This window comes from Somniosus microcephalus, chromosome 3 (assembly GCF_052327205.1).
Source record: "Somniosus microcephalus isolate GS21.2 chromosome 3, FLI_Smic_1.0, whole genome shotgun sequence".
In the NCBI taxonomy this organism is placed as follows: domain Eukaryota; kingdom Metazoa; phylum Chordata; class Chondrichthyes; order Squaliformes; family Somniosidae; genus Somniosus; species Somniosus microcephalus.
In genome coordinates, this window is record NC_140989.1 from 79,438,272 (window position 1) to 79,451,745 (window position 13,474).

The 13,474-nt window shown below is 42.8% G+C and overlaps 1 protein-coding gene across 1 annotated transcript in view; it reads right to left on the reverse strand.

The window, feature by feature from the left end:
* Nucleotides 1–488: 488 nt before the first annotated feature.
* The window catches only part of nenf (neudesin neurotrophic factor), a 38,638-nt gene continuing 25,652 nt past the window's right edge, over nt 489–13,474 (reverse strand). The window contains exon 4 of the mRNA XM_085981262.1: nt 489–1,017. Within this exon, the coding sequence (XP_085837388.1) occupies nt 841–1,017 (177 nt within the window). The 3' untranslated portion in view covers nt 489–840. The remainder of the gene's footprint in view (nt 1,018–13,474) is intronic.

Here is a 13,474-nt window from a genome sequence, read left to right on the forward strand (position 1 = left end):
GTCTCTCCTGGGGAGGTGTGGGACTATATTCCAGCAACAGTCTCTCCTGGGGGGAATGTGGGACTATATTCCAGCAACAGTCTCTCCTGGGGAGGTGTGGGACTATATTCCAGCAACAGTCTCTCCTGGGGGGAATGTGGGACTATATTCCAGCAACAGTCTCTCCTGGGGAGGTGTGGGACTATATTCCAGCAACAGTCTCTCCTGGGGGGAATGTGGGACTATATTCCAGCAACAGTCTCTCCTGGGGGAATGTGGGACTATATTCCAGCAACAGTCTCTCCTGGGGGAATGTGGGACTGTACCCCAGCAAGTCACTCCTTTGGTGGGTGGAGCAGGTCCGAGGGCTGGAAAAAGAGATGCAAGGAAAAAAAAATGGAAGGTGCAGGTGTGCATTTATACGGCACTAATGATTATTTAAGCCCACTCAGATACTACGAATGATCTCCAGGAAATCAGGTCATTTCAAAAACAAACACTAAACTTAATTACAAAACAAATACATTTTATTAAATGTAACAGGAGAAACATTTAGATCTTAAATATAGTGGGCATATTTGATATGAATTTTATTCCTAGTTTTCAAAAGATATTGAATGTTTAATGATATACTCACTATAAAATTCTCAGTATCACAAAGTTCAAAAGCCACTGTATTTAACTTTTGAAGGTGAAACATCTATTTTTTCCTGTTAAAGTCACTTCTTAAATGTTCCCATTCATAAGAAACCTGTTCTTATTCTTACAGTACAAAAGCATTGTATAAAGTAGTGTATAAGCTATTGATACTACATTTTCAATACAAATACATGAAACATAGACATTTTATTACAAGAGAGGTCAAAACTCATCTTTAATGCTGAAGTGGGGCTGATCTTCAGGTTTAAAATCTTTGTTGGGGCTGCCATCCCCATTAAGAATTCGACGTGCTGTGTAGCCAACAATGGGATACTTGGTCTTGTACAAATCGTTGAATACATCATCGAGAGACTTCAGTTCCTCTTCAGCGAGTCCAGTCTGTAAAACAATGGAAAGGGGAAGAAAACAGATAAATGTAAAAACTGTATTACATGGGCTGTAAATTGACAGGGGTGCAGAACACGAACCAGGCATATCCAGCCGAGGTGGCGTTCTACTACTCTGGTCAAGAGGAGACCCTGGTTTAAAAGGAAATAATAGTTCCTGGAAATATGAGGGCAGAGATGCCATTCTAGTTCTGATGGAACTGAAAGATGCCCGTGCAAAATCAGAAATGCTAGATGATGCTCCAGCATAAATGCTGAAATTAAGACTGCACCTTTTCACTCGGTATACGTAATATCCCAAATCATAGGGCCACGGGATCGCCAAAGGAAGCACAGTTCACAAGTCCGAGTGAAAAGTCACGAGTTAAGGAAAGAGATTACTGAGAGGCTGGCTGATCAAAACTGCACTGAAATTGAAGAACTACTGTTATAATTAGGTGATTTTGCACCATTTTCTGCATCTTTCTCTTCTTCCACACTCAAGATTTGAGCACATAACCCAGGCTAACACTTCGGGGCAGTACTGAGAAAATGCTGCATTGATTGACTGCTCTAGCAGGCACAAAATATCTCAGGCCAATGTTTTATAAAAAGCAGAGAGTCCCCTGGTAACCTGGATAACAATCTTTCTTCAACCAACACCACCAAAAAACCTAGAAACTAGCTAATCATCTTGTTTACTGCTGTGGGACAGTGTGTAAACTGGCTGCTGTGTTTACCCACATAATAGTGATGGCACTTCAAAAAGTAACTCGTTCATTGTGAAGCACTTTGGGACAGCCGGAGGATACAATTTTATGCCACTGTTTCAGGAGATCAAATTGATGAGGAAACAGAAAGAAGAGGAAGAGGTCGCGAATTGGTGAGCACAGGTAAGGATTCTATTCAGGTTCACAAGTAAGGGGACTGTGGAGTTGGAGGATACACTGTTCAACAATATGGGCATTAACAAAATGTGATGGGGAAAGTATTATGGGAAGGAAGTGCGACTCACAGGAAGTTCGAGCTATATGCAAAACTTTTTACATACACAAAATGCAAACTGTTTTTATCTACAACTGAATCTCCTGTGGTCTTGTTCAGTTAGTCTGAGGAAGTGGCATGTCTTTTAGCTGTGCTTGTAACCGGTTCAGAGGGGTTACAGAGCCACCTCTGGAGCAAGCAATATCGGTTCAGAGTTCCATACTATGGGGAAATAAGGATAGCAGATATTCCCATTACTGTATAACCAACTCAATGATTTGTAGATGTAAGTATTATTCACCTGCTCTGGTATTGCTCGTGGGAAGCTGAAAGGATGCGTTTGAGGACAGGATGATTACATGGAATAATGGAGGATACATTAATGCAGAGGCGTTGGAAATAAAGATGGTTAAAAATGAATGTAAAACAGATTAAATAGCAGAGAAATTATATAGCAAAAAATGTAATTAAAAATTAGACTAAATCATATATTGAAATACTTTATAGTTGTGAAAGATTATGAATAAAGAGTTAAAATGTAAAATATACATTCTACTCTAATTTAAATTATGATAAAAAATATTTGAATTAATAAATTTCCATTAGCCATAATTTTTGGATAATTAAAATTTTTTAGGCTAAAACACCACTGAGTTATCAAGAGTGGAATATAGTTTATATAATGTGTTTATTCAATATATATGGAGTGTTTTATACATTAAATTTAATTATTTATAGGATTTTATATTGGTGTGCATGCCCGTTTGGGTGACACATGGATGGTGGTGTCCAGTTTGGTGAATGCGTAAATGTGCTGCATCACAGCATATCAAGTAGAGATTCGTTTACAAAAGGGTTGTGGCTCTGTTGGAGCTTGTTGCAGGTGTGAAGTGGGATATACAATAGGTGTAGGTACAAAATGTTAGTGGGTAAAACAATGAGGCTATAGAGAGGTTACCGGTGACAAGCGAGTGGTAAAAGCTGAATTGTAACGAGTGGTGAATGGTTTCTGAAAAAAAGGAGGCGGCTTGTGAGACAAGCTGCAGCAAAAGGCTTTAACAACGGTATTAAAAGTCACAAAGACAAGTAATGGATAAAGTTAATCATGTTATTGTGAAATGGTATTTGAATGTTTTTGTGAGGTAAAGATCATACAGCACCATCTAGTGGCATGACGTAGTTCAGGGTTGTCATTTAACAATGGATTTCCCATTAGATTACATCAGATATACAGCACAGAAGCAGGCCATTCGGCCCAACCAGTCCATGCCGCCGTTTACACTCCACTTGAGCCTCCTCCATTCTTTCCTCATCTAAATCTATCAGCATAACCCTCTATTCCCTTCTCCCTCATATGCTTGTCTAGCCTCCCCTTAAATGCCTCTATACTATTTGCATCAACTACTCCCTGTGGCAGCGAGTTCCACATTCTCACCACTCTCTGGGTAAAGAAGTTTCTTCTGAATTCCCTATTGGATTTCTTGGTGACTATCTTATATTGATGGCCTCTAGTTATGCTCTTCCCCACAAGTGGAAGCATCCTCTGTATCCACTCGATCAAAACCTTTCATAATTTTAAAGACCTCTATTAGGTCACCCCTCAGCTTTCTTTTTTCAAGAGAAAAAGAGACCCAGCCTGTTCATCCTTTCCTGATATGTATACCCTTGCATTTCTGGTGTCATCCTTGTAAATCTTCTCTGCACCCTCTCCAGTGCCTCTATATCCTTTTTATAATATGGTAACCAGAACTGTATGCAGTACTTGAAGTGTAGTCTAACCAAACAACAACAACTTGTATTTATATAGCACCTTTAACGTAGTAAAATATCCCAAGGTGCTTCACAGGAGTATTAAGAAAAACATTTTGACACCGAGCCACACAAGAAGAAATTAGGGCAGGTGACCAAAAGCTTGGTCAAAGCGGTAGGTTTTAAGGAGTGTCTTAAAGGAGGAAAGAGAGGCGGAGAGGTTTGGGCCGGGAATTCCAGAGCTTAGGGCCGAGGCAACAGAAGGCACAGCCACCAATGGTTGAGCGATTATAACCGGGGATGCTCAAGAGGGCAGAATTAGAGGAGCGCAGATATCTCGGGGGGTGGGGAGGGGTTGTGGGGCTGGAGGAGATTACAGAGATAGGGCTGAGGCCATGGGGAGATTTGAAAACAAGGATGGAAATTTTGAAATCGAGGCGTTGCTTAACCGAGAGCCAATGTAAGTCAGCAAGCACAGGGGTGATGGGTGAACGGGACTTGGTGCGAGTTAGGACACAGGCAGCCGAGTTTTGGATGACCTCAAGTTTATATAGGGTAGAATGAGAGAGGCCAGCCAGGAGTGCGTTGGAATAGTCAAGTCTAGAGGTAAAAAAGGCATGGATGAGGGATTCAGCAGTGGATGAGCTGAGGCAAGAGGGGAGACGGGCATGTTACGGAGGTGGAAATAGGCGGTCTTAGTTATGCTGCGGATATATGGTCGGAAGCTCATTTAAGGGTCAAATATGGCACCAAGGTTGCGAACAGTGTGGTTCAGCCTTAGACAGATGTTAGTGAGAGGGATGGAGTCAGTGGCTAGGGAACAGAGATTGTGGCGGGGACCGAAAACAATGGCTTCAGTCTTCCCAATATTTAATTGGATAAAGTTTCTGAATATCCAGAACTGGATGTCGGACAAGCAGTCTGACAATTTAGAGACCGTGGAGGGGTTGCAAGAAGTGGTAGTGAGGTAGAGCTGGGAGTCATCAGCGTACATGTGGAAACTGACGCTGTGTTTTCAGATGATGTCGCCAAGGGGCAAGATGTAGATGAGAAATAGGAGGGGCCAAGGACAGATCCTTGGGGGACACTGAAGGTTCGATACAGGTTTAGTAAAAATTCCCTACTTTTCAATTCTATCCCTCTAGAAATAAATCCTAGTGCTTGGTTTGCTTTTTTTATGGCGTTGCTCACCTGTATTGCAACTTTTAGTGATTTGTGTATTTGTACCGAGATCCCTTTGTTCCTCTACCCCACCTAGACTCCCCTCCTCCAAATAATAAGTGACCTCCCTATTCTTCCTACCAAAATGTAATAACTCACATTTATCTGCTGAACTTCATTTGCCATTTATTTGCCCATTCTGCAAGTTTATTAATGTCCTCCTGTAATTTGTTGCATCCTCCTCAGTATTGACTATCCCCTGCAAATTTAGAAATTATGTTTTTGATTCCAAAATCTAAATCGTTAATGTAAATTGTGAAAAACAGTGGTCCCAGCACTGATCCTTGTGGAACACCACTACCCACCTTCTGCCACTGTAAATAGCTACCCTTTACCCCCACTCTCTGCTTTCTGTCTTGAAGCCAGCCAGCAATCCAGTCTGCTACTTGTCCTGACTCTGCATTCTCTGACCTTGTTCATCAGTCTATTATGGGGTACCTTATCGAAGGCCTTTTAAAAATCTAGATAAATTACATCAACTGCATTACCCTTGTCTACTGTCTCCGTTACCTCTTCAAAAAATTCAATGAGGTTGGTCAAGCAAGACTTTCCCTTTTGAAATCCATGCTGACTAGTTCTTATATTTTTGGTTTCTAGATGTTCTTCTATTTTCTCCCTTAGTAGGGATTCCATTATTTTTCGCATCACTGATGTTAAGCTGAATGGTCTATGGACATGTTTTATCCACATTCTGAATATAGGTATTACCTTAGCTATCCGCCAGTCCTCTGACACTATACGTTTTTCTAACAAATTATTAAATATGTGTAGTAATGCCTCTGCTATCTCTTCCCTAGATTATTTTAAAATGCGTGGATGCAATCCATCTCGACCAAGGGTTTTTATCTTGGAGTTTGATTAGTTTATTTAATAAATCACCTCTTTTTATTTTAAATGCACTTATCTCATTACTAATCTCATCATACAATGTCATGTCCACTTGTTCTATCGCCCTGGTAAATATTGAGCAAAATAATTATTTAATATTTCTGCCATCTATCGTTACCTGTGGTATTATCCTGTCTATCCCTTAATGGCCCTATTCTAACCTTCCTTTTTTATTGATGTGCCTGTAAAATATTTTACTGTTTTGTTTTATGTTCCCTGATAATTTAATTTCATAGTTCCTCTTTGCCTTCCCAATTGTTTTGGTTTTTTTTTAAAACTTCTTTCCTAATCGCTTCGTATTCTCACTTATCATGAACTCCCTTGCTGTCCATGTACTTAATGTATGCCTCTTTCCTTATCCTCAAATTGTTCCCTTATGGCTTTATTCATCCATGGAGTCTCATTAGTGTTTAGTTTGTTCTTTCCTTTTAGCAGAATATATTGTTCCTGCACTCTGTTGAACACCGTTTTAAATGTTTCCCATTGCTGTTTGCCAATATTCTTGCCCATTTTATTTTCCCCCAAGTTCTTTTCTAGAGTGCCACCTAGTGGTGTAAAAGGTAATAATTACAAGCAACTGCAACAAGTGTTGACATTTTAATACTGGCATTCCCATTGGAAATGTTTACGTAGCAGTTTTCAAAAGAAGCAAAGAATAGGTATATAAAATATATTTGCACACACCAGTGCCACACTAGGTTGCTCCAATTTTCCAGTGTCATGTTTCAGGATTTTTGACAGTACACTATGAAAATTTCAAAGTAAAATTTGGAAAAAAGGTTTGTATGTTACAAATTAAAATTTGTATGTTTTGCATGGTCATCCATATGCTTTAAGAACTAGTTTGAGGCAATGTTCTTATACACATCAGTGCTGATTTTTTTTAAAAATATTCGTTCCTGGGATGTGGGCATCACTAGCAAGGCCAGTATTTATTGACCATCTCTAATTGCCCTCGAGAATGTGGTGGTGAGCTGCCTTCTTGAACCGCTGCAGTCCCTGTAGCGAAGGTACACCCACAGTGCTGTTAAGGAGAGAGTTCCAGGATTTTGACCCAGCGACAATGAAGGAACGGCGATATATTTCCAAGTCACGATGCTGTGTAACTTGGAGGTAAATCGAGTTCCCATGCGCCTGCTACCCTTGTCCTTTGAGGTGGTAGAGGTCGCGGGTTTGGAAGTTACTGAATTGCATCTTGTAGATGGTACACACTACAGCCACGGTGTGCCGGGTGGAAGGAGTGAATGCTTAAGGTGGTGGATGGGGTGCCAATCAAGCGGGCTGCTTTGTCCAGGATGGGGTCCAGCTTCTTGAGTGCTGTTGGAGCTACACTCGTCCAGGCAAGTGGAGATTATTCATCACACTCCTGATGTGTGCTTGTAGATGGGTGGAAAGGCTTTGGGGAGTCAGGTGAGACACTCGCCGCAGAATACCCAACCTCTGACCTGCTCTTGTTGCCACAGTATTTATGTGGCTGGTCCAGTTAAGTTTCTGATCAATGGTGACCCCCAAGATGTTGATGGTGGAGAGATTTGGTGATGGTAATTCCGTTGAATGTAAAAAGGACACAGAGTTAGACTCACTCTTGTTGGAGACAGTCATTGTCTGGCACAAATGTTATTTGACACCGATCAGCCCAAGCCTGAATGTCGCCCAGGTCTTGCTGTATGTGGGCATGGACTGTTTCATTATCTGAGGAGTTGCAAATGGAACCGAACACAGCAATCATCAGTGAACAGCCCCATGTCTGACCTTATGATGGAGGGAAGGCCATTGATGAAGCAGCTGAAGATGGTTGGGCCTAGGACACTGCCCTGAGGAACTCCTGTAGCTATGTCCTGGGGCTGAGATGATTGGCCTCCAAGTACCACAACCATCTTCCTTTGTGTTAGGTATGACTCCAGCTAGAGGAGAGTTTTCTGGATTCCTATTGACTTCAAAATTTATTAGGGCTCCTAGGTGCCACATTCGGTCAAATGCTGCCATGCATGATGTCAAGGGCAGTCACTCTCACCTCACCTCTGGAAGTCAGCTCTTTTGTCCATGTTTGTACCAAGGCTGTAATGAGATCTGGAACCGAGTGGTCCTGGTGGAACCCAAACTGGGCATCAGTGAGCAGGTTATTGGCGAGTTAGTGGCGCTTGATAGCACTGTTGACAACACCTCCCATCACTTTGCTGATGATTGAGAGTAGACTGATGGGGTGGTAATTGGCCGGATTAGATTTGTCCAACCTGGGCAGTTTGCCACATTGGTGGGTAGATGCCAGTGTTGTAGCTGTACTGGAACAGCTTGGCTAGAGGCGCGGCTAGTTCTGGAGCACAAGTCTTCAGCACAACAGCCGGGATGTTGTCGAGGACCATAGCCTTTGCTGTATCTAGTGTATACAGCCATTTCTTGATATCACGGGGAGTGAATCGAATTGGCTGAAGACTGGCTTTGGTGATGGTGGGAGCCTCAGGAGGAGGCCGAGATGGATCATCCACTCGGTACTTCTGGCTGAAGATTGTTGCAAACGCTTCACTCTTATCTTTTGCACTCACGTGCTGGGCTCCACCATCATTGAGGATGGGGATGTTCATGGAGCCTCCTCCTCCAGTTTGTTGTTTAATTGTCCACCATCATTCACGGCTGGATATGACAGGACTGCAGAGCTTTGATCTGATCCGTTGGCTGTGGAATTGCTTAACTTGGTCTATAGCATGCGGCTTCTGCTGTTTAGGATGCATGTCGTCCTGTGTTGCAGCATCCCCAGGTTGGTACCTCATTTTTAGGTAAGCCTGGTGCTGCTCCTGGCATGCTCTTCTACACTCCTCATTGAACCAGGGTTGGTCCCCTGGCTTGATGGTAATGGTAGAGTGAGGGATATGCCGGACCATGAGGTTACAGATTGTGGCTGAATACAATTCTGCTGCTGCTGATGGCCCACAACGCCTCATGGATGCCCAGTTTTGAGCTGCTAGATCAGTTCTGAATCTATCCCATTTAGTACAGTGGTAGTGCCACACAACCTGTAGGGTGTCCTCATCAGGACTTCGTCTCCACAAGGACTGTGCGGTGGTCACTGTTACCAGTACATAAGAACATAAGAATTAGGAGCAGGAGTAGGCCATACGGCCCTTTGAGCCTGCTCCGCCATTCAATAAGATCATGGCTGATCTTTGACCTCAACTCCACTTTCCTGCCCGATCCCAATATTCCTTAGAATCCAAAAATCTATCGATCTCAGCCTTAGTCAACAACTCAGCATCCACGGCCCTCCGGGGTAGAGAATTCCAAAAATTCACAACCCTCCGAGTGTAAAATTCCTCCTCATCTCAGTCTTAAATGGCCTACCCCTTATCCTGAGACTATGACCCCTAGTTCTAGACACTCCAGCCAGGGGAAACAACCTCTCAGTATCTACCCTGTCAATCCCCCTCAGAATCTTATGTTTCAATGAGACCACCTCTCATTCTTCTAAACTCGAGGGAGTACAGGCCCAATCTACTCAATCTCTCCTCAAACGACAACCCCTTCATCCCAGGGATAAATCTAATACGGTCATGGACAGATGCACCTACGACAAGTAGATTGGTGAGGACAAGGTCAAATAGGTTTTTCCCTCGTGTTGGTTCTCTCACCACCTGCCGCAGGCCCAGATTGGCAGCGATGTCCTTCAGGACTCGGCCAGCTCAGTCAGTAGTGGTGCTACTGAGCCACTCCTGGTGATGGACATTGAAGTCCCCCACCCAGAGTACATTCTGTGCCCTTGCCCCTCAGTGCTTCTTCCAAGTGGTGTTCAACATGGAGTGGCATGGATTCATCAGCTGAGGGAGGGCGGTAGGTGGTAATCAGCAGGAGGTTTCCTTGCCCATGCTTGGCCTGAAGCCATGAGACTTTGTGGGGTCCGGAGTCAATGTTGAGAACTCCCATTCCCTCCCAACTGTATATCGCTGTGCTGCCTCCTCTGGTGGGTCTGTCCTGCCATTGGGACAGGACTTACCCAGGGATGGTGATGGAGGAGTCTGGGACGTTGGCCGACAGGTATGATTCTGTGAGTATGACTATGACAGGCTGTTGCTTAACTATTCTGTGGGACAGCTCTCCAAATTTTGGCACAAGTTGCTAGACGTTAGTGAGGAGGACTTTGCAGGGTCAACTGGGCTGGGTGTGCCTTTGTCGTGTCCAAAGCCGGTGGCGGGGTCGATGCTGGGTGGTGCATCCGATTTTATTATTCTTATTTTCTGTAGCAGTTTGGTACAACTGAGTGGCTTGCTGGGCCATTACAGAGGGCAGTTAAGAGTCAACCACATTGCTGCGGGTCTGGAGTCACATAGGCCAGACCGGGTAAGGGCGGCAGATTTCCTTCCCTAAAGGACATTAGTGAACCAGATCGGTTTTTACGACAGTCTGATAGTTTCATGATGCTGTGTAATCTAGCTTATAAATGCTGTGTGTATATAAAATTCCTCTCATTATTTTAGTGGCTGTGTAGTTTAGAGTAAACTAGTTTAAAGTAAGTGAGTTAATGCTTTCTTTAAAGAGCAGAGCGGAAGTTTAGAGAAAGGTGTATCCCACAGCATAATTTTACAGCCTAATGTTTTGTTATACTTTATTTATAAACTTTTGAATATAAATACAAAGGAACACCAAGCAGTAAAGAACCCATGAGTATGTTGTGAATAGACATGACAGTACAATTCACACCACAATTAGATGCTTGAAAATAAAGTTCAAGTAAAATACAAAATGCAAGCAGTTTGGTCACAAATGGGAAACTCGTTTTCAATGGCATTTTGTGCACAACAGGTGATCACGATCACTCTCTATCTGTGCCTTCGCCTGTCCCATTGAAAAACAGCATGCTCTTTATACACAACAACTTTTTCTCTCTTGACTTAATAAATTCATGCTAGTTAAGTGTATAATTTAGTTTATACCCTATCAATGTGTCTGTAAGTCAAACAGACATGGTTTTGACAGGAATTGGAAGCAATACATGATTGATATTACTTATTTTCAGTTCATTTGCTTTGAACAGAGCAAGTGTTTGTTGCTAAATGTTTGAAGCTGCTTTCATTCCCGAGAGGGTAGAATGGGCATTGACCAGCCATGTGTGAGAAAATCATTCCACACAAAAGGTGGCTTGTCTATAATCAAGGCCCCTAGAATTTGGCAGCACTTCAAGGCCGATTTCTACAGGAAGCCCAACTGAATTCAGTGTCACAAAAAGGCCGATTCTGCAGCAAGTCTGCCGCAGCTGACTGGATAGCTCAAATAAATAATTGTTAAACAAAAATACTTTTTTTTAATGTTTTAGGAAAAGAACATTTTAAACTATTTCAAAGTAGTTACGGTACTTGGGCTCAGTTACTGATGCAGAACTCCGCTATTTACAGTGTTGGGGGCCATTTAACACATCTCACCTGCCTTTTCACCAGCCGAGGGAGTTGGAGCTAGGTTTGAAGTGGCAGCTACCTAAACTGAGCTTTTGCCAAACATGGAGTATGGAGATTTCAACCAGACCCGAAGCATAAAAAATGCTGTTCAAACTGAGTTTTGCCATTTCAAAATTAGAGTTTTTAAAACTACAATACTGTATCTTCTAGCATCTTGAGTGCTGGCTGGTTCAGCAATTCTTGCTGATGTAGGTACAGTAATTAGCTGGTATTACATCAGTAATATGGGTTAGCTCACTAGCACAACACTTGCAATTTTAAATAGGAAAATTTAGATGGTGAGGCTGTATTCACCACACTAAGAGATATAATTTTGTAAATACTGACAGTTTAAACATTTAAAGCACAGATGCCAGGCAGGGTAGCACTTTAAGGTACAGAGGCTGAATTCAGAGCTTCTACAAAGCCAGCTGATTAAGGAACTGTGGTCAATAGATAATAGAGCAGTCTGTTGAGCAGGTGAAGTGTGAAATACAACGCCATTAAATGAGCTTCAAAATCAGTGGGGTTAGAAGATTGGGAACAATTGACAGGTTAAGGTTTGGAAAACTATGGGCAGGATTTTCTTTGGGCCGTGGAGTCGGGATTGGAGGCGTGTGGGGGGTTAAAATCCCAAAATCGGGGGGGGGGGGGGGGGCACCGAACCCATCCCGCCCCCATGCCAGTTTCAAAGGAGACGGATACCCGACCCATGCTGGGACCCGCCTCCGAGGCAGGAAGGGGATTAGTGCCAATTAACTGCCTGTTAACAGGTAGTTAACAGGCAGTTTTTAGCCTAATCCCCATTTTCATTGGTGAAATGTGGGATTCCCGACAGCTCCAAACCACGCCAAGTTAGCAAGGCGGGCCGTCGGGATGAAGGGCTTGGAGGGGTCGAGATGGCCGGTGTTCAGGTGAGTGATGGGTGCAGAGGTAAGTGTGTTTGGTGTGTTTAAAGAAGTTTTACTTACATGTACTTACCTTTACAGCCTTCCTTCCTGCAGGTCTCAGGAGTCCCTCATCTCACTGGCACAGAAAGCAGAATGGCCGCAAGCCGTCAAATGTTCCAGCTTTCTGTTCCGGGGAGATCTCTAAATCATCCTGAGAGGAAGGAATTAACCTGGAGTACAGATTGTCAGTGTTTGACAGCTTCAAACGGCTGTCAAACACTGATATTTCATCTGTCAAAAAGGTCTTGACAGATGAAATATCAATCTGTGATGTCACCTGTTGCTGGGTGGCCCTTAATTGGCCTGCTGAGCCCGCTGGAGGGCTCAACAAGGTCAATCAAGTGAAAATCAAGTTGGCTAGAACTCGATGGAGGCGGGACTACAAACCCAAAAGTTGTAGTCCCGCCTCCTCAATGAAAATCCAGCCCTATGTGTTCGCTCCCACACAATTACCACTTGGAAATCAGTTTGGAGGGCAGTGGGGAAAAATGGCACAGTTGAAATTCTACAGTATGGGACATATTCATCAGTGGATTCTGCAACCAGTAAAAGCTCAGTCTACAATTATCAATGGCAGTTACTATGACAAATCTTTAGTTTCCAATTGAAAACACGTCCACAATCTCGCACCATTCAAAACACACTGTACATATCAAAGCACCTGTGGTTACAACTAAGTCCACTAGTTTGCATTTTTAACAGAAAAATGGGACTTGCAGAATGACTTCCCCAAAAAAAGCTGGAATATCCCTTAATCCTATGAAATAATTTACATTATTCAGTCACCAATATACTACTGGCCTGAATTGTAAATGGACAGAATCCAATCTCCAAAGCACTGATTAATAAAAATTCTCAGGATTCGATGCAATTAAATATAAAGTCAAATTCTATCACCACAACTTGGTAGACTTGGTTATAACATTTCTAAACCTTACGCTTGTTGGGATCTTCATGATCTAGGGTCATCCCCATGAAGATCAAAAGAAAGTTTCCCCTCATAAACCAAGCTTGATGCTAAACTCTTGCACTTTTATTGTAATTGTTGGAAGCCTCCAGTTACCCCAACACACATTAAACCTGCAGTGGATTTTGTGATAAAATTGAAAGGAAAAAAAGCCAGATTTAGTTTCACATGGCAACGCCACATAATCTTCACTAATTAAAAAGCAAATTAATTTTGTATTTCAGCCCCAGTGGTGTCCTCTTCACTGAGGGCAGTCGGGAGAGCAGGAGGCCAGTAACTGGTGAGTTTAAA